Source organism: Ranitomeya imitator, chromosome 2 (assembly GCF_032444005.1).
Source record: "Ranitomeya imitator isolate aRanImi1 chromosome 2, aRanImi1.pri, whole genome shotgun sequence".
In the NCBI taxonomy this organism is placed as follows: domain Eukaryota; kingdom Metazoa; phylum Chordata; class Amphibia; order Anura; family Dendrobatidae; genus Ranitomeya; species Ranitomeya imitator.
This window is the reverse complement of record NC_091283.1, coordinates 132976730-132997216: the sequence shown is the minus strand read 5'-3', so window position 1 is coordinate 132997216 and position 20487 is coordinate 132976730. Positions and strand designations below refer to the sequence as shown.

The window sequence follows — 20487 nt, the reverse complement described above, 5'->3', positions numbered from 1 at the left end:
ATATGGAGGTCTATGGGGGTGCATTGCACTATATGGAGGACTATGATGTGTGCATTGTACTGTATGGAGGACTATGGGGTGTGGCTTGTACTATGTGGAGGACTAAGGGATGCGTTATACTATATGGAGTACTGTTACGGAACTGCAACACAAAACTAGGATAGAAGGGGGAAAACTGACCCTGCACTGAGACTAGGCTAATACCCTATGGTGGAGTAGGTGACCCATTCCTTGCGAATAGACCCACCGACGATCCTAGGTTAATCTCAGCGAAGACCTATAGATAGGGGAAAGGAGGTCCCTGAAAAATCTAAGGACTGGGTATAAAAACAGGTCACCTCCTAATAGAAAACACAGAGACGTCTGCAGAAACCAACTGAAAACAGAAGCTAAAGATAGCAGAACCACAGATCCCAGAACTGCACAATATCAAACACAGAAAGCTATCAAAGCACCTAGCCAGAATTGTAGTAGATTAACACTGTTGTCCAGCAAGGAATGGGAGGCAGGTGCTGGGTAATAAAGGGTAATACAATCACTTGACCTAAGGCAACCCAGCACTACGGGAAAAAGACCAGCAGCCAGAAAACCACAACAATGGCGGATGGTCAAAAACAAAACAGATTCTAACAAGTACTATTAGGTGTGCATTGTATTATATGGAGGACTATGGGATGTGCACTGTACTATATGGAGACTATGAATGTTCATTGTACTATACGGAGGACTATGGAGTGTGCATTATAATATATGGAGGACTATGGGGTGTGCATTATACTATATGGAAGACTATGGGTGCATTATACTATATAGAGAACTATGGGGTGTGCACTATACTATGTGGAGGACTATGAAGTGCATTATACTATATGAAGGACTATGGGGTGTGCATTTATACAATGTGGAGGACTATTGGATGTGTAATATACTGTATGGAGCACTATGGGGCACATTTTACTATATGACGATTATGGGGAGTGCATCTATATGGAGGACTATGGGGTGTGCATTGTATTATATGGAGGATAATGGGATGTGCATTGTACCATATGGAGGACTATATGGTGTGCATTATACTAAATATTGAGGACTGTGGGGTGTTCATTATACTATATGGAGGACTATGGGGTACATATACTACAAGGAGAACTATAGAGCACATTATACTATATGGAGGACTGTGAGGTGTACATTATACTATATGGAGGGCTATGGGGTGTGCATTACACTATATGGAGGACTATGGGGTGTGCATTATACAATGTGGAGGACTATTGTTTGTGTATTATACTGTATGGAGCAATATGGGGCACATTTTACTATATAGGACTATGGGGAGTGCATTATTCTTATGGAGGACTATAGGGCACATTATACTATATGGAGGACAATAGTGTGTGCATTATACTATGTGGAGGACTATGAGGTGTGTATTATACTCTATGGAGCACTATGGGGCACATTACAGTGCTGTGCAAATTAATTGGGACAAAGCAAAAAAATAAAATGTTATAATGCACTGTTACATACTAATTCTGAAAATTACCTTTTCCACTGGCTAGTTGCCCAAGATTTATTTATTATATATTAAAACTGGTTTGAATCACTGACTGGTAACCAACTTACGATTTTACCTAAAAAATGCTTTGTCCCAATTAATTTGCACAGCACTGTATACTATATGGAGGACTATGGGGTGTGCATTACACTATGTGGAGGACTATGGGGAACATTATACTATATGAAGGACTATGAGGTGTGCATTATACTATGTGGAGGACTATGGGGTGTGTATTATACTGTATGGAGCACTATGGGGCACATTATACTATTTGGAGGACTATGAGGTGAGTAGGGTTGAGCGACTTTTACAGGATCGGGTCGGGTTTCACGAAACCCGACTTTCTCAAAAGTCGGGTCGAGTGAAATCGGCCGATCCTATAGAAAAGTCGGGGTCGGCCGAAACACGAAACCCAATGTAGTGCAATGGGATACTATGGTTCCCAGGGTCTGAAGGAGAGGAAACTCTCCTTCAGGCCCTGGGATCCATATTTAAGTGTAAAATAAAGAATTAAAATAAAAAATATCGCTATACTTACCCTCTGACGCGCCCTGGTACTAACCGGCAGCCTTCCTTCCTTAGAATCAGCGCGTGAAGGACCTTAGATGACGTCGCGGCTTGTGATTGGTCGCGTGACCGCTCACGCGACCAATCACAAGCCGCGACGTCACCGAAGGTCCTTCAAGCGCTGATTCTTAGGAAGGAAGGCTGCTGGAAAGAAGCAGGGCGCGTCTGAGGGTGAGTATATTCCTCACCTCTCCGAGCTCCCAGCTCGGCTCTGGTCTCAGTGGCTGCAGTCTGCACACAGCAGGTATGTGATGATGTGACGTCATCACGCACCCGCAGTGTCAGAGGCAGAGGGGAATGATGGGAGAGTGTCAGCTGACGCTCTCTCCTCCATCATTGCATTGAACTGTACCGGCATCTTAGACACTGGTATAGTTGAACTAGTCAGCACTGGCGGGGGGGGGGGGGCTAGTTGGCGCTGGCGGCAGGAGACTGGCTGGGGGCCTCTGGGGGAGCGGGGGTTCCTGGGCCACTGCCTGCTGCTAACGTCGGCCCTGGTCCAGCACCTGTGCACTGCAGTACTTTGGTCTGCACTCAACCGGGCAGAGAAGTGCGCCTGTGCAGGGGCGCGATGCCGGGGAGCCATGAAGCAACAGGAGGGCGGCATCGCAAGATGGGAGGCGCCGGGCCTGCGACACCATCGGACCGGACCGCCCCCCGGCGAGTAATAATAACACTTTTCTTCTCTTACAGGCCGCATCAGGAGCATTGAAGAATGCTGTATATCAGCCCTGAAAGACATCTGATATAGGCCGAAACTGCTGACAGATTCCCTTTAACAGCCTAAGATCATCAGCATATGTAAATACAACCGAATGGCTCTGTATGACGGTGCACTATGGGAGCATGTGTGGCCCCACTTTGTGTTACACCGGCCCTGGCCCCAGGAGGACACCGTCAGCCCCGCAGCACATCATCACCTCTACACATCGTATCCTGCAGTCACAGCGCCGACTAGCGGACTTTATCAGACTCCTTCTGTAGTGTGAAGCTTCTCCCAGCATGCACTGCGCTCACTGTGGAACTACATTACCCCGGGTACACTGCGGCGGGTGTGTCACAGTGCTGGGCCCCGGATGTACGGTTCTAGCAGCCGCCCAGGGCCGGTACAGGAAGTGAAGCGGAGCCAGTGAGACCAGGAAGTCCCCGGGAGACAGTGAGGCCCCGGGCTGGGTGCGGTTCTCCTGTAGTCAGACGCTGCCCACAGAACAGGAGCGCGCTGCGGGGCTCAGGAGAGGCTGCTGGGTGAGTCGGGGGCTCCTGTGTCCCGGCTGTGCTGGGGGCACCTGGTGCCAGGGTGGGAGTGTCCGAGGGGCGGATCCGCCGTGGATAGGTGCTGGCTCTGCTGAGAGGGGAAGAGTGTCAGGTAATCTCCGGGGTGATGGCGGCCGGCCCCGGCATGGAGCAATGGAGGAGAGCCGCAGGCCGAGGGGCTGAGCTGCAGAAGGAAATACACAGACATGATATACAGACACACAGACAGACATGATATACAGACACACAGACAGACATGATGTACAGACACACAGACAGACATGATGTACAGACACACAGACATGATGTACAGACACACAGACAGACATGATGTACAGACACACAGACAGACATGATGTACAGACACACAGACAGACATGATGTACAGACACACAGACAGACATGATGTACAGACACACAGACATGATGTACAGACACACAGACATGATGTACAGACACACAGACATGATGTACAGACACACAGACATGATGTACAGACACACAGACAGACATGATGTACAGACACACAGACAGACATGATGTACAGACACACAGACAGACATGATATACAGACACACAGACATGATGTACAGACACACAGACAGACATGATATACAGACACACAGACAGACATGATGTACAGACACACAGACAGACATGATGTACAGACACACAGACATGATGTACAGACACACAGACATGATGTACAGACACACAGACATGATGTACAGACACACAGACATGATGTACAGACACACAGACAGACATGATGTACAGACACACAGACAGACATGATGTACAGACACACAGACAGACATGATATACAGACACACAGACATGATGTACAGACACACAGACAGACATGATATACAGACACACAGACAGACATGATATACAGACACACAGACATGATGTACAGACACACAGACAGACATGATGTACAGACACACAGACAGACATGATGTACAGACACACAGACAGACATGATGTACAGACACACAGACAGACATGATGCACAGACCCACACAGACAGACATGATGCACAGACCCACACAGACAGACATGATGTACAGACACACAGACAGACATGATGCACAGACACACAGACAGACATGATGCACAGACACACAGACAGACATGATGTACAGACACACAGACAGACATGATGTACAGACACACAGACAGACATGATGCACAGACCCACACAGACAGACATGATGCACAGACCCACACAGACAGACATGATGTACAGACACACAGACAGACATGATGCACAGACACACACACAGACATGATGCACAGACCCACACAGACAGACATGATGTACAGACACACAGACAGACATGATGCACAGACACACAGACAGACATGATGCACAGACACACACAGACAGACATGATGCACAGACACACACAGACAGACATGATGCACAGACACACAGACAGACATGATGCACAGACACACAGACAGACATGATGCACAGACCCACACAGACAGACATGATGCACAGACCCACACAGACAGACATGATGCACAGACCCACACAGACAGACATGATGCACAGACCCACACAGACAGACATGATGCACAGACCCACACAGACAGACATGATGCACAGACCCACACAGACAGACATGATGCACAGACCCACACAGACAGACATGATGCACAGACCCACACAGACAGACATGATGCACAGACCCACACAGACAGACATGATGCACAGACCCACACAGACAGACATGATGCACAGACCCACACAGACAGACATGATGCACAGACACACACAGATAGACGGCGGCACAGACACACAAATAGATGGAGGCACAGACACACACACACAGACAGACGGCGGCACAGACACACAGACAGACGGCGGCACAGACACACACACACACACACAGAGACAGGCGGCGGCACACACACACAGAGACAGACGGCGGCACAGACACACACACACAGAGACAGGCGGCGGCACAGACACACACACACAGAGACAGGCGGCGGCACAGACACACACACACAGAGACAGGCGGCGGCACAGACACACACACACAGAGACAGGCGGCGGCACAGACACACACACACAGAGACAGGCGGCGGCACAGACACACACACACACACACAGGCGGCGGCACAGACACACACACACACACACAGAGACAGGCGGCGGCACAGACACACACACACACACACAGAGACAGGCGGCGGCACAGACACACACACACAGAGACAGACGGCGGCACAGACACACACACACACACAGAGACAGGCGGCGGCACAGACACACACACACACACAGAGACAGGCGGCGGCACAGACACACACACACACAGAGACAGGCGGCGGCACAGACACACACACACACAGAGACAGGCGGCGGCACAGACACACACACACACAGAGACAGGCGGCGGCACAGACACACACACACAGACAGGCGGCGGCACAGACACACACACACAGACAGGCGGCGGCACAGACACACACACACAGACAGGCGGCGGCACAGACACACACACACACACACAGACAGGCGGCGGCACAGACACACACACACAGAGAGACAGGCGGCGGCACAGACACACACACACAGAGAGACAGGCGGCGGCACAGACACACACACACACACAGAGACAGACGGCGGCACAGACACACACACACAGAGAGACAGGCGGCGGCACAGACACACACACACACACAGAGAGACAGGCGGCGGCACAGACACACACACACACAGACAGGCGGCGGCGCACACACACACAGACAGGCGGCGGCGCACACACACACAGACAGGCGGCGGCACAGACACACACACACACACAGAGACAGACGGCGGCACAGACACACACACACAGAGACAGGCGGCGGCACAGACACACACACACAGAGACAGGCGGCGGCACAGACACACACACACACACACAGAGACAGGCGGCGGCACAGACACACACACACACACAGAGACAGACGGCGGCACAGACACACACACACACAGAGACAGGCGGCGGCACAGACACACACACACAGACAGGCGGCGGCACAGACACACACACACACACACAGACAGGCGGCGGCACACACACACACACAGAGACAGGCGGCGGCACAGACACACACAGAGAGACAGGCGGCGGCACAGACACACACACACACAGAGAGACAGGCGGCGGCACAGACACACACACATAGACAGGCGGCGCACACACACAGACAGGCGGCGGCACAGACACACACACACACACAGGCGGCGGCACAGACACACACACACAGTGGTGCGGGCAAATCCACACACAGGTATAGACATATGTACATATACACCAGCACGTCCACACACACACGTGCATACGTATACACTGGCACGTCTGCGCACACATACACACGTGCATAAATATATTATACGTCGGCACGTCCGCTCACACATACATATACACCGGCTCGTCCACGTACACAGATATAAACAAAATGTGTTAATTAATATCAGTTCCTCACAAATTCATTCCCCCTGCTTCAGTGGTGCCCCCTGATTCTGCACTGGCACGTCCACCATTAGTGAGACCACTGTGGACCTGGTCTTACTGTTCATGCCTGTGTGAATGATGTGCACGGTGTCAGTGCTGCAGGATTGGTGGGGGGCCGGGTGTAGGATAGGTGAGCATTGGTTATGTTCCTATTGTAACACACAGCCCTTTTATAAAGCTCACACCTCCCTGCGTCTCCATATTGTGCGGATACAGCAGTTCTGGGTTCTAGTATCAGACAATGTTTGCAAACATGAGAACAGAACATTTGCAGCATTATCGGTTGTCAGTGGTGATTTCTAAGACGCCAATGACCAAATGTCATTCTGCTAGCAACCAAGTGCCAATCGGGCTGTGGCTGTACGGTAACTGGGTCTGACGTTTTGCTACTTTCCTGTTGCGGTACCCTATGGGTCACAATGCGACTCCATTCACCTGCGATGTAGCAGCGGCACATAGCAATCTTTGGCTGCTCAGCTTATGTGGCGGCCAGTCACAGTGCAGTCTCGACCTGACAATGAAGTAAAGGTAAGGCTGTATAAGCTCTTTTGCACCAGTAAAAACTTCCTTTGTAGTGATCTGATGTGCCAACCATGATAAATCAAACCATATGCAAATCAGGCTGGAACTGCACTGGGGGCGTGCATCAAGGCACTGCAAAGAAGCAGTCCAAGTACAGTGACACACCCCAGTGCACTTCCAGCCTTATTAGCATATGGTTCCTGTACTAGATTTATCATGGTTGCCACATCAAATCACTACAAAAGAGGTATTGTTTTTATTGGAGGACAAGCACCTATGCAGGCACAGTGCTGCATCCACAGTGTTACTTTTTGGTGGTCAGTTGATAAAGGTGAAATAAACGAGAAAGTAATGACAGTCAGTAATTGTTATTTTAACACCAAGCCCACATTCCACCACTCTTGAGGTATGCGTTGGATGGCAACCCTCAGGTTCTGGCGAAAGACAGTTATTTTGGAGAAGTAATAAAACGCTTTATTTTGGGAATACATGCACCAAAAACTAAAAGAGCCACCTTGTTAGAATGCAGCATTACTGCTGTACAAGGTGGCTCTTTTAGTTTATAACGACTGGAGGGGGTGACAGTGGCCCTTTAAAGGGAACCTTTTAGCTGATCAGTGCTACCCAAAATACGGGCAGTTTGAATCTGAGCCCATCTGTTCGATTGTAGCGAGGCATAAGGCTGCCGTCACACTAGCAGTATTTGGTCAGTATTTTACTAGATGGTGGCCCGATTCTAATGCATCGGGTATTCTAGAATATGTATAGTAGTATATAGCACAGAGACGTATATAACACAGCCCACGTAGTATATAGCAATGTGGGCACCATATCCCTGTTAATTCTTTTTTTTTTTTTTTTTTAACATAAAAAAAATTGTTATATACTCACCTTTGGGTGGCCCCCGCATCCAGGCCAGGCATTTAGCGATGCTCCTCGCGACGCTCCGGTCCCAAGAATGCATTGCGGCAATAACACGTGATGATGTAGCGGTCTCGCGAGACCGCTACATCATCTATGGTCATTGCCGAATTGCATTTTTGGGACCGGAGCGTCGCGAGGAGTGAGAAAGGCGCAGGAAGTTAAGAATATAATGATTTTTTTATTTTTTTAAATTATTTTTAACATTATGTTTTTACTATTGATGGTGCATAGGCAGCATCAATAGTAAAAAGTTGGTCACACAGGGTTAATGGCAGTGTTAACAGACTGCTAAAACCCTATGTGGCCGCTGACTGGAGGGGAGTATTGAGGGGGCTGTGGGGACAGCTTTCTGGAGACCGTCTCCAGAGAGGAGCAGATGTATGGGCGGTGGTGAGAGCGGCGGAGGCGCCATCTCCGGCAGTGCAGGAGCAGCACACGGCCTGCGCACAACAATAACAGGACACGTGTGTAGGTGACGGAGAAGCCGAGGGGCCGGCCGGGAGTGTGGCTCACATGGGGCTTCCTGCAGGACTCCACAGTGCTGGTACATGGGCTGGCTCCGAAGAGCTGATCACGTGCGGGGTGATAGTCCGCCCTTCCTGTAGTTCGGCACAGATGCCGCTGCTGGCTGAGGACATTGTGGCTGCTCCCGGGAGTGTGCGGAGCCCCGGGCACAAGTCAGATAATCGCGGCCGCTGTGATCTCCCCGTTGTATTTCCGTGTCCTGCATTGTGAGCGCTCACTGCTTCCTCCCCATTATAACCTCGGGCACCGTGTGCGGGTCATGTGTCAGCAGTGAAGCACGTAGGGGGCACTGAGGGGAGTAGGGAGGGGCAAATTCGCAACCGGACTGTGCCGATCGCTGATTGGTCGCGGCCAGTAGGCCGCGACCAATCAGCGACCTGGGATTTCCGCGACAGACAGACTGAAGTACCCCTTAGATCGATCGATCTATCTATCTATCTATCACGAGGAGTAGAACAGAAACATATGCATCACTTCTGTATTTATCTCCCACTCCTGGTTTTGGCTTACAAATACTGCTAGTGTGACGGCAGCCAAACTCTGGAGCATTTCAGAGAAAATACAGTTAGGAGATTGAGCTGAGGACCACATCCGGAGACGAGACTAGTCCCATGGCCGACTACCCAGTGCCCATAGAGGCGCATGACAGGTCTCTTGCTATAGATCTTCTGACTATATACTCTCTAAAATGCTGGAGCGTTGCAGAGAATAATATACCCGGCATGAGATGTGCAGCGAGGATCTGATTGATGATGCCCAGGATTTTGGCAGCATTAATGAGCGGACAGATTCCCTTTAACATAAGAAGTTGGTAAACCATTGAGATATCAGTGTGACACAAATCCAAATCTAATCTAATGCTGGTGTTACACATAATCTAGGTATATGTTTAATCTGCACGCTTAAGCCCAATTGCAGGTCGAATGCTCTTGAGTTATCAGCAAGCTATATGGAAACACTACTGAAAAGTATGGGACTTGTAGTGCCACAACATCTGGCAGGATGGAGTTCCACCATCTTATCTTGATATGCCAATGACGTTGTGCTATGTAACCTTCCAGTATGTCCCTGTGGACGGCTTTTATGGTAGCAATCACAGATTACTGCATTGGACCCAGGTTTTCATGTGACTTTTCTTAATGGGTTTAATAAGAGGAAAGTGCTCATTGACTCTAGGTAATTACTAATGGTCAGTGCTAAGTGTTACTGCACTTCTGTAAGTTTACTCAGATGTTTCACATTCTTCCCTCTAACTTTACCCCTTCTTTAATCAATCATTACACTGTGGTGCCTAAGGCTGTGTTCACATTGCTTTTTACTCTCACATCAGTGGGTCCGTCAGGGTTTATGTCTGAAGTCCTAGAAAGCCGTGTGTGTGCATTGATGAGCCCATTGACTGGTGCAGAGGGGGTCACTACATGCTCTGCGCACATCGTTTTCAGCAGTAAGCGCCTATTTGAGGAGGACACCAAGATACAGTCGAACACGGTTTGGTGTCCGCCTCAAGGATCGGCACATCGGCCGAAAATGTACAACAGAGCACAGTGACCCTGTCTGCATCATCAGCGCATACGTCCGAAGCCTATTTCCCAAAAATTCCTACAGGAGCCCTTACACAGCTGACGTCAGGGTAAAAAGCAATGTGAACATAGCCTTAATATGTCCCCAAAAATGCAACATGTAGAAATCCTCTTTCTAGATCACAAGTCTGTGAACCCTAGCTTGTAGTCAGTCCTTTGGCCTATACGTACACAGGCCTTCTTGTATACCTCCTTACGTGCTTTTCCTGAACAAGAAGCTAACAGCGTTGTCCTTGTGTCGTCAGGTGCAGTGTGACTTCATGAAGAATGCAGACAATAAAGTGTGTAGTCGTTGGCGATGGAGCAGTGGGGAAGACGTGCCTTCTTATCAGTTACACCACCAATGCCTTTCCAGAGGAGTACATCCCCACAGTATTTGACAATTACAGTGCTCAGATGACGGTGGACGGCAGAACGGTTAGCCTTAACCTGTGGGACACTGCTGGTCAGGAGGAATATGACCGCCTGCGCACCTTGTCTTATCCTCAGACCAATGTCTTCATAATATGCTTCTCCATTGGCAGTCCGTCTTCCTATGCCAATGTGCGGCACAAGTGGCACCCGGAGGTTTCCCATCACTGTCCTAATGTGCCAGTCTTACTTGTGGGTACCAAAAGAGATCTTCGAAATGATGCAGAGACTATTAAAAAGTTAAAGGAGCAGAGTCTTGCACCTACCACACCCCAGCAGGGCTCGTCTCTGGCCAAACAGATCGGCGCTGTGAAGTATCTTGAGTGCTCTGCCCTGCACCAGGAGGGGGTGAGGGAGGTGTTTGCAGATGCTGTCCGCGCTGTCCTAAACCCTGTGGTCAAGAAGAATCAGAAGAAGTGTTTCCTACTCTAGGTGTGAATGGCGCCCACTGCGATGCTGTTTCTGCAGTAAGCCTGGGGTTTTAGCACGGCACCTTGGGCGATTTCCCTTTTCTCCTCAGCTTGCATTAACAGCTCCTGTGAGTTGTGTGGAGTCGATTGATTGCGCTTTATAGCTTTCCCAAGAATGAATGAATACGCCACGGACAAGGCAGCGGATCGTGCAGAGCAATGCAATAAGTCATGATGTACTTGGAACAAGAAATCTCTCCAAGCGCTTACACATGCCAGCCTTGCACTTTGGATTGTCATGTCTGGTTTATTTTATTATTTCCCCCCCCCCTACACATCATATTGCCAACACAGATGAAAATTCAGCTTTTTTTTTTCTTTTTCCTAGAAGAAACCTATTTTATTACTACCCTTCTTACCTTGCCACTATTAAAGCTTCACTGTGCAATTTTTTTTTTTTTTAAAGAAATTCTATACTTTACGAACGTGTGCTTTATAAAGGCCTTTACACTTTCACCTGAGTGACTGAAAGGCATTCGGACTGCCGGATGGTTTATTCTTCACTATGTGCTGGATCGATGCTTTACATCCCACTGAATTCTGCTAAACACTGTAACTTTCCTTTTTCCGGGAGGAAAGCTTTTTTTTTTTTTAATGAGATCGCAAATCTTTCTGTAACACAGGATAGACACGTTTTTTCTTATCGTACAACTCAGGGCTTCATAGCGGTTATGAAACGGATCTCCTTATGGAAACGGGTTAAAGGGAATTGATCATCAAAAAGAAAAGCGCATTACGTAGACGGTATACAGCTCTGGCAAAAATGAAGAGACCACTGCAAAATGTTCAGCTTGTCTGATTTTTCTTTTTATAGGTAAATGTAAATTGTTTTTTTTATTCTATAAACTTCTGACATGTCTCCGAATTTCTAAGCAATAAATTTTGTATTTGTTTTTTTCTGAAAAGGAGAAATGGTCAAAATTTAAAAAAAACAAAAAAAAAAAACCCAGTGCTTTCAGACTTCAAATAATGTAAAGAAAACAAGTACATAATCATTTAGAAACAACAATACTAATGTTTTAACTCAGGAACAGTTCAGAGATCAATATTTTGTGGAATAACCATGATATTAAATCACCGCTTTCATGCGTCTTGGCATGCTTTCCACCAGTCTTTCACACTGCGTCTGGTGCAGAAATATAAGCAGTTCTTCTTTGCTTGATGGCCTGTGACTATCCATCGTCCTCTTGATTATATTCCATAGGTTTTCAATTGGGTTCAGGTCTGGAGATTGGGCTGCCCATGACAGGATGTTGATGTGGTGGTCTCTTAATTTTTGCCAGAGCTGTAGATGAGCAGTTTGCTGCCCCAGTCATAGTTTCAGTAACCAGAGGCTAGGTTATGTTGTGCTTTAGCTGCTGTAACTGAGAATGTGCGTGATCTGGAGCAGGCGCTGGTGTGCGTGATCTGGAGCTGGCGTGCGTGATCTGGAGCAGGCGCTGGTGTGCGTGATCTGGAGCTGGCATGCGTGATGAACAGTGCATTGAATCTGCTTATCTCTACATCAATACTAGTGCCAATGAGTATCATCATTTGTCTAGGTCATCTCCTTATCAGTCACAGTAGTTTACTGTCATTCATGACTGCGCTACCTGTGATCAATATTCTCTCTGCCCTCAGCTTGCCGTTATCACATCATCTTCATGATTTATAAGGTTTGCTCTTGGGAGCAGATTTGCCATGCATGTATATTACAATATTAGAACTGTGTGCTGCCAAAATTCTTAATCTTCTTAAAGTTGTACCCTCTCTCCTTGCCTAATTTTTTAAAAACACAAGGCAATTCTAGAAATGTTATATATATGTGTCTCACTTAACTCTTCCATGTCTGAGTGGAAGACTAATCCCCTAAAAGCACGGCTTTTAATGTATCAATTATGAATATGGCAATATTGCCAGTTATGGTGATGGTTCTGACCCATTTTTTTTATTTGCTCCTGATTTGATTTAGTTGTGCTGCATGTGATTAGGGACTGATGTTACCCATACTCCCCTATCATCTTTTTGTTGCTCCTTCAACTTTTTGGCAATGCACCCCTCCCCCCCCCCCCCCCCATTCATGAATCTATTACCGGCATTGTAGGCTGCAGTTTTAAGAAACGGCAGTGCATATAAACTATTTACAGTGACTGCCTTTAATTTTTTTTCTTTCATACATCAAGAGTAAACCTGAATATATGAAACATTGTAATATATCTCATCATAAAAATCTGCTTCTTTCTGTGCAAAGACTGATATTTAATTCTCAAATTTCCCAATTCCCAGGTAAAAACAGTCTTCACGAAATACAGATTTTCCCACTACGGAGATGACAGTTGGTGCTCATAAAGTTCTATGGAGAATTGTAATTGTGGTTTGGGAAGAACGTGCAGCAGCAGAATGTCTGCCTCTCTCCTCGGCAAGGAATTTTTAAAAGCACCAGCTGTCATTTCCTATCTCAGTAATGGGAAAAGCGGTCTTCCTTGAATGCAGAAATTGGTCATTGAGACTGAAAGATGACAGTGCTCAAAGTTCTATGAAGAACTGTAACTGCTGTTTCAGGAAAGCTTACTGTAGAATGTCTGTCTCCAGCTCCTCTCTACTACATAGAATTTTAAAAGCACCAACTGCCATCTCAGTCATGGGAAAATCTATCTTTACTGAGTACAGAGATCATGGATTTTACCCATGAACTAAGTGCAAAATCAGTCCACAAGGAAAAAAGTGGATTTTTCTGATAAGATATTTTCTAAAGTTACGTGTATTCATTTCTAGGGGGAATAAAAATGGTTACGCTTTTAAAATACCACTCCAGTTTGTTTGTTTTTTTTTTTTAAATCTCATCACTGGATGTTTATCAGTAATTTATTGCCCTTGTGTGTAATAAAATACTTACTGTGGCCGTTTTCTGCTGTTTCCGGTGCCGCTTCAGTCTTGTGCATCATGTGACCTCAGTTGTGACTGGCTGGATTACTCCAGTATTTGCTGGGCAGAAGTCACTTCAGTCTGAACGAGGCTCTCATTTACTGACATGAAGAAAGATAATAACTAGTGATGAGCAAACGTGCAGTGATAAGGTATTATCTGAGCATGCTCGGGTGTTAACAGTGACGTCGGCGTGCTCAAATAATGTTTGAGTCCCCGTGACTGTATATCTCGTGGCTGTTCGACAGCCACAACACATGCAGGGATTGCCTGATTAACAGCCACGGAGACTGGAACATATTTTTCGAGCACGCTGAAGATACTCTGTTAGCACCCGAGCATGCTTGCTCATCACTAGTAGTAACCACTAGCAGTAATTTCCAGCCAGTCACAGCTGCTGTCACAAGATGGCGGAGAGGCATCGGAGCAATGCTAGAAACAGTGGAAGACGGCAGTTGGTGAGTATTTTACTGGACATAGGGAACATTATTGATACCTATCCGGTATAGATATTAGAAAAAAAAAATCCCGGAGTGGCACTATAAGGCTGGATTCAGCGAAGTATGGTCCGTGCCTTCAGGACAGACCGAGGGTCTCCTGACCCTAGATAAATAGCCTCATATATGCCTATGAGGGTGTTGCATTCAGAGGGGGGGAGACCGATAGTCAGTCTAGAGATCAATCTGAACCAGCACTGTGTCCCATGGATGTCTGAATTCGGCCATAGAACTAGCAGGCAGCAGGTTCTATCAAATACTTGTAGAGTCTTCTCAAAAATGAGTTAACTAAAATACTTAGATCAAGCCCCTGTCTAATTTATATTGGTCCTTTATCCAAACTGGTAAGAAAGCGACAACAGCTCTTAAGAGGGGAAAGTCTTTAGTTCCTTGGACTTGTGGGCCCGGTCATTGCCAGTGGTTACGATGTGCTATACCGTACACACCCCGTGACATTACAGTGGAAGTTCCCCATCGTAGAGGAGGTATTGATACAATCCGCTTTTCTTCCTTGCAGATCGATTTCCTTAGCTCAGGCTGCACAGGATTACAATAAGATAAGTAGTAATACGGGTGAGGCCAGCCTAATTGTAAAGCCATTTCTAGGATGGGAGAGGACTGGAATGAGTGTTCTCTCTCGTCACACCAGTGCCTCTGTTCTCGGTTGCCAGAACCTTGTCGACATGAATTACTTTTTATAATGGAATAAATGCAGCAGTTGAAGTGGCTGTGACCTTTTTCTATATTTTACAAAGATTATGTATCCTGTAAGTTCACTTATACTGTGTAATAATGGTACTTGCTAATATGTCATCTGTCTTCATTACCAAAGAGCAATCTGTGTCCTACACCTAATGGCACCTGTGGCTCAAGCTGCTGGCACGACTGCAAATGCCAATGTGCTCAGACCCAGCCCTGGAGGGGTTAGGAATTGTGATCCTCCATATACTGTAAAACTACAAGTCCCAGCCAGCGTGCCTTTGTCAGATTACAGTTGGTGTGTTTTACGTATTTCCTGAGCATGTCTAATATCAGAAATTCAGGACTAGCTGCCGCCTTTCTCTGCAATACAGTAATGGGTAGTGCCACTACTGACATTGGTGACCAATAGAGATTGTGGGCGTCCTGTGTTATGTTCTGGATAAAATGAAACGCGTGAGAAACAGAGCCAAGAACTAGAATCCTAGTCATTCACCAGCTGGGGAAGATCCATTCAGTGGGTTTTCTTCTTATGTCTGCCTGACAAATTATCAGGAATGTATATTTTTGTGCTAAGAACTAAATTTCTAATTCAATGCGTATCTTTTAGTTAAATCCAATTAACATTTATATTTATTTAAAGGACTCATAATAAATGGTACTTTGGATAATGCTTCTAACTTTTTGGATTTTTTTTCCTGTCCTTGTATTATCACACATTTCTTTCTTAAGCCATTTTCTGTATTAAGGTATTACTCCTTACCTGGAGGGCATTAGATCCCCATTGATGGAGAAGGCACAGGAGCTGTGAGCTGTGCTACCCAGCCAGCATCTGCCTGTAACATTAGCGAGCAGAGCTTGCTTCGATTGCTAAAGTTTAACCACTTAAATTTGATGATTAGTGTGCACTCAGTCTATCATCGGTCCCCTGCAACACAATAGCAGGGTGTTCTGTATTAAGGTAATACCTCTCCCACCCCTTAGGCCGGTTTCACACGTCAGTGGCTCCGGTACATGAGGTGACAGTTTCCTCACGTACCGGAGACACTGACTCACGTAGACACATTGAAATCAATGTGTCTCTGCACATGTCAGCGTGTTTTCACGGACCGTGTGTCCGTGTGCAAAACACGGAGACATGTCAGTGTTCGTGGGAGCGCACGGATTACACGGACCCATTAAAGTCATTGGGTCCCCTATGAGAGGTGGAGCCGCATATTCATGACTGTAATGGGCGGCACCACGTGACCGCTCATACAGGAGAAGCTGCGGTGAGGACAGGATGCTGCGAGGGAGCCGGGTGAGTATTTTATTAACAGCGGGCGGGCGCACAGGGGGTGGGAGGGGGTGGGGACAGGGATCTTTATTTAAAACACTAAAAAACAAAAAAAAGGATTTTTCATATCTTTCCCGCGAACGCTGCTGGAGAGAAGATATGAATGGCGGCTTCAGCACCAGATGCAGGGGACAGCGCTTATCTCCAGCGCTGTCTCCTGCACGCTCTGTGTGGTACCCAGTCGGCACACGGGCAGCACACGTGTGCCACACGGATGGCCTACGTGAGCTCACGGACGGCCTACGTGAGCTCACGGACAACTCCGGTACCGATTTTTTTCGGTACCGGAATTATCTGGACGTGTGAGACTGGCCTAACCGACAGAGCATAGGACCCAAGCTCACACCATAGCCAGCGAATACAAGCTGTGTTACCCAGACAGTGTCTGCCTGTAACATTAGAAATCAAAGCAAGCTTTGCTCGCTAGAGTTTAACCACTTGAATTTCAGGATTAGTGCGCACTCGGGCTCTCCGCTGCCCCCTGCAATACTATAGGGGTTAGCTTTCTGGAACAGCAGCTACTGGAAGAAAATCAAGTTTTATTCTCCCTGCAGCCGCTTCCTTCCAGTCATCGGAGCAGAACAGGTGGCTGTACAGGCAGTTTCAGACATCCATTCAATTCAAGGCGAGAATGGACAGCAATGCATGGCCTCAGGTCTTCCGACAGAAGTGTGACAGCTTCATATATTTTGTCTGCGCTTGTGATGCTCTGGTTAGCAGAGCCGTGGCCAGTCCATGCATTGCAATCTGTGCTCTGACTGATTTGCACATATGAAGCAGCCCAGAAAGTCACTGCAATCTCTCCCTGGCACTCTACTGTGCAGTGCGTGTGTATTTGTGTGTGAATAGGATGTCAAAGTGCCGGGGAGATATTACAGCATGTCACTGTATAATGAGTGGTGACTGTGACCGATCCACAATGCCTAGAAGCCAGCAGCTGCAGAGAGCATATAATCTCATTTTCCAGTACTTCCCTGTGGACAGCACACCAGGAGGTAGCCTTTCCTTGACCTACTATGGGGCAGGATAACAGCGGTTAAAAAAAAACCCTCCACCCTCCAGTATTTTTCCTGTTCTCACAGGGGATAGTCGCATGTGAGGTGCTCCTAGAGTGAAGATATCTTCTGATCTTCCAGACTGGTTACCATATCTAGCCTGGGACTGTGGTTCTTTATGGCTTCTGTACTCAGCCTGTTGCCATTTCTCTAGCACCTACTCCTGGTGTGCTGTCCGGAGGGGCATTCTGGAAAAAGGGAATTAAATGTAGCAGTAATTTGGTTTCCAGGTTGTCCCTCAGGACAGCAACCTTATTTCCGCTCCCTTATGTTTATCTTTAGGCTTGCATAAAATCAATCTTCCTGAAGATCGTTTATTCATCGAGTCAACATGGCTGAAGTTCGAGCTGAGGCCTTTACAGCAGGGAGCATAAATCAGATTCTGTGAGGTAAAACCGGCAGTGAATTGTTTTACCTCACTGAAAGCAACATCTGCGATCTCATGCTGTCCTGTCTGTATACTCTCATTTGCATCTTCTCCTGATCTGGAGCTGTGGTATGTGCCCATAAGGTTCCTGCACTGTTAAGACGCAGCTATTATACAGCACATGAATTTTTTTTATTTTTTTTTTACATCCAATTGTGGAACTTATTTTTAGAAGATATATTGATAAAAATGTACTTTAAGGGCCAACCCTTTGAAATATGACAGTTTGTTTTTATAAGGGAAAAAAAGACATTCAACTTTGATTTTTTTTTTTTTCTTGAAGAATAGTCACAGGACATGATGCATTTCCTATCGAGAGATGAAAATACCATTTGAAATTGCACAACCAAATCATATATCATATGTAAGATGTGGATACATAAGACAAACCAAACAGGTACATACCTGAGCAAGTGTATAGATAAAAATAAATGCAAAGAAAGAATAAATATCCAATTACCGTATATACTCGAGTATAAGCCAACCCCCCCTAATTTTGCCACAAAAAAATGGGAAAACTTAATGACTCGAGTATAAGCCTAGGGTGGGAAATGCAGCCGCTACCGGTAAATGTCAAAAATAGATACCAATAAAAGTAATATTAATTGAGACATCAGTAGGTTGTGTTTTTGAATATCCATATTGAATCAGGAGCCCCATATAATGCTCCATACAAAATACGCCCCATATAATGCTCCATACAGTTTATGATGGGCTCCATATTAAAATATGCCCCATATAATGCTGCACAAATGCTGATTATGGCCCCATAAGATGCTACATAGACACAATTGCCCTGTATAATGCTCCACAAATGTGGATTATCGCCCCATAAGATGCTGCACATGGCCCCATACAGATATTTTCCCCATATAATGCTGCACATGTTCCCATAAGATGCTCCATACAGATAATTGCCCCATATAATGCTGCACATGGCCACATAAGATGCTCCATACAGATAATTACCCCATATAATGCTGCACATGGCCCCATAAGATGCTCCATACAGATAATTGCCCCATATAATGCTGCACATGGCCCCATAAGATGCTCCATACAGATAATTGCCCCATATAATGCTGCACATGGCCCCATAAGATGCTCCATACAGATAATTGCCCCATATAATGCTGCACATGGCCACATAAGATGCTCCATACAGATATTTTCCCCATATAATGCTGCACATGGTCCCATAAGATGCTCCATACAGATAATTGCCCCATATAATGCTGCACATGGCCCCATAAGATGCTCCATACAGATAATTGCCCCATATAATGCTGCACATGGCCACATAAGATGCTCCATACAGATATTTTCCCCATATAATGCTGCACATGGTCCCATAAGATGCTCCATACAGATAATTGCCCCATATAATGCTGCACATGGCCCCATAAGATGCTCCATACAGATAATTGCCCCATATAATGCTGCACATGGCCACATAAGATGCTCCATACAGATATTTTCCCCATATAATGCTGCACATGGTCCCATAAGATGCTCCATACAGATAATTGCCCCATATAATGCTGCACATGGCCACATAAGATGCTCCATACAGATAATTACCCCATATAATGCTGCACATGGCCCCATAAGATGCTCCATACAGATAATTGCCCCATATAATGCTGCACATGGCCCCATAAGATGCTCCATACAGATAATTACCCCATATAATGCTGCACATGGCCCCATAAGATGCTCCAAACAGATATTTGCCCCATATGCTGTTACTGCGATTAAAAAAATAAAAAATCACATACTCACCTCTCAGTCCCTCGGCACTTGCTATATTCACCTGCTCCCCGTTCCACCGCTGGTCGCCGCTGTGTCTTCTCCGTCCTGTGCACTGACGCTCAGGCAGAAGGCGGCGCGCACACTAATCGCGTCACCGCGCCCTTTGACCTGAGCGTCACTGCAGAGGACGAGGAAGATGCAGCGGCGCCGACGGTGGAACAGGGAGTAGGTGAATATAGCGCATTGCGTTATACTCACCTGCTCCTGACGCGGTCCCTGCACGTCTATTCCCCGGCGCCGGCAGCTTCTTCCTGTAGTGAGCGGTCACATGGTACTGCTCATTACAGTAATGAATATGCAGCTCTACCACTCTCCATAATTCAGTAAATGGAAGACCCGCTGACTAACCCTACCTGCTGACTAACCCTACCTGAGAAGGCTAGTTTTAAGTGTGATGACTAATGAATCCAAGGGCTCAAAAG

General features: G+C 46.8%; 1 protein-coding gene across 3 annotated transcripts; it reads left to right on the top strand.

Moving 5' to 3' along the window:
- The first annotated feature begins 3210 nt into the window (after positions 1-3210).
- On the top strand, positions 3211-11791 carry LOC138662118 (rho-related GTP-binding protein RhoG-like). Of its 3 annotated transcripts, XR_011318001.1 has the most exons (3): positions 3211-3373; positions 7237-7431; positions 10700-11791. XR_011318001.1 is itself a non-coding variant. In XM_069747268.1 (2 exons), exon 2 carries the CDS (start codon positions 10722-10724, stop codon positions 11295-11297), a length of 576 nt encoding a protein of 191 aa, XP_069603369.1. In that variant the 5' UTR covers positions 3239-3373; positions 10700-10721; the 3' UTR covers positions 11298-11435. The 3 variants fall into 3 exon arrangements, 2 of the variants coding, with proteins under 2 accessions (XP_069603369.1, XP_069603370.1); XM_069747268.1 differs by lacking the exon at positions 7237-7431 and having other exon boundaries at positions 3239-3373; positions 10700-11435; XM_069747269.1 differs by lacking the exon at positions 3211-3373 and having other exon boundaries at positions 7323-7431; positions 10700-11435.
- The last annotated feature ends 8696 nt before the right edge of the window (positions 11792-20487 follow it).

What these genes read in the sequence shown, in the direction of transcription:
- LOC138662118 (XM_069747268.1), top strand. Translation starts at nt 10,722, where the DNA reads ATGCAGACAATAAAGTGTGTAGTCGTTGGCGATGGAGCAGTGGGGAAG.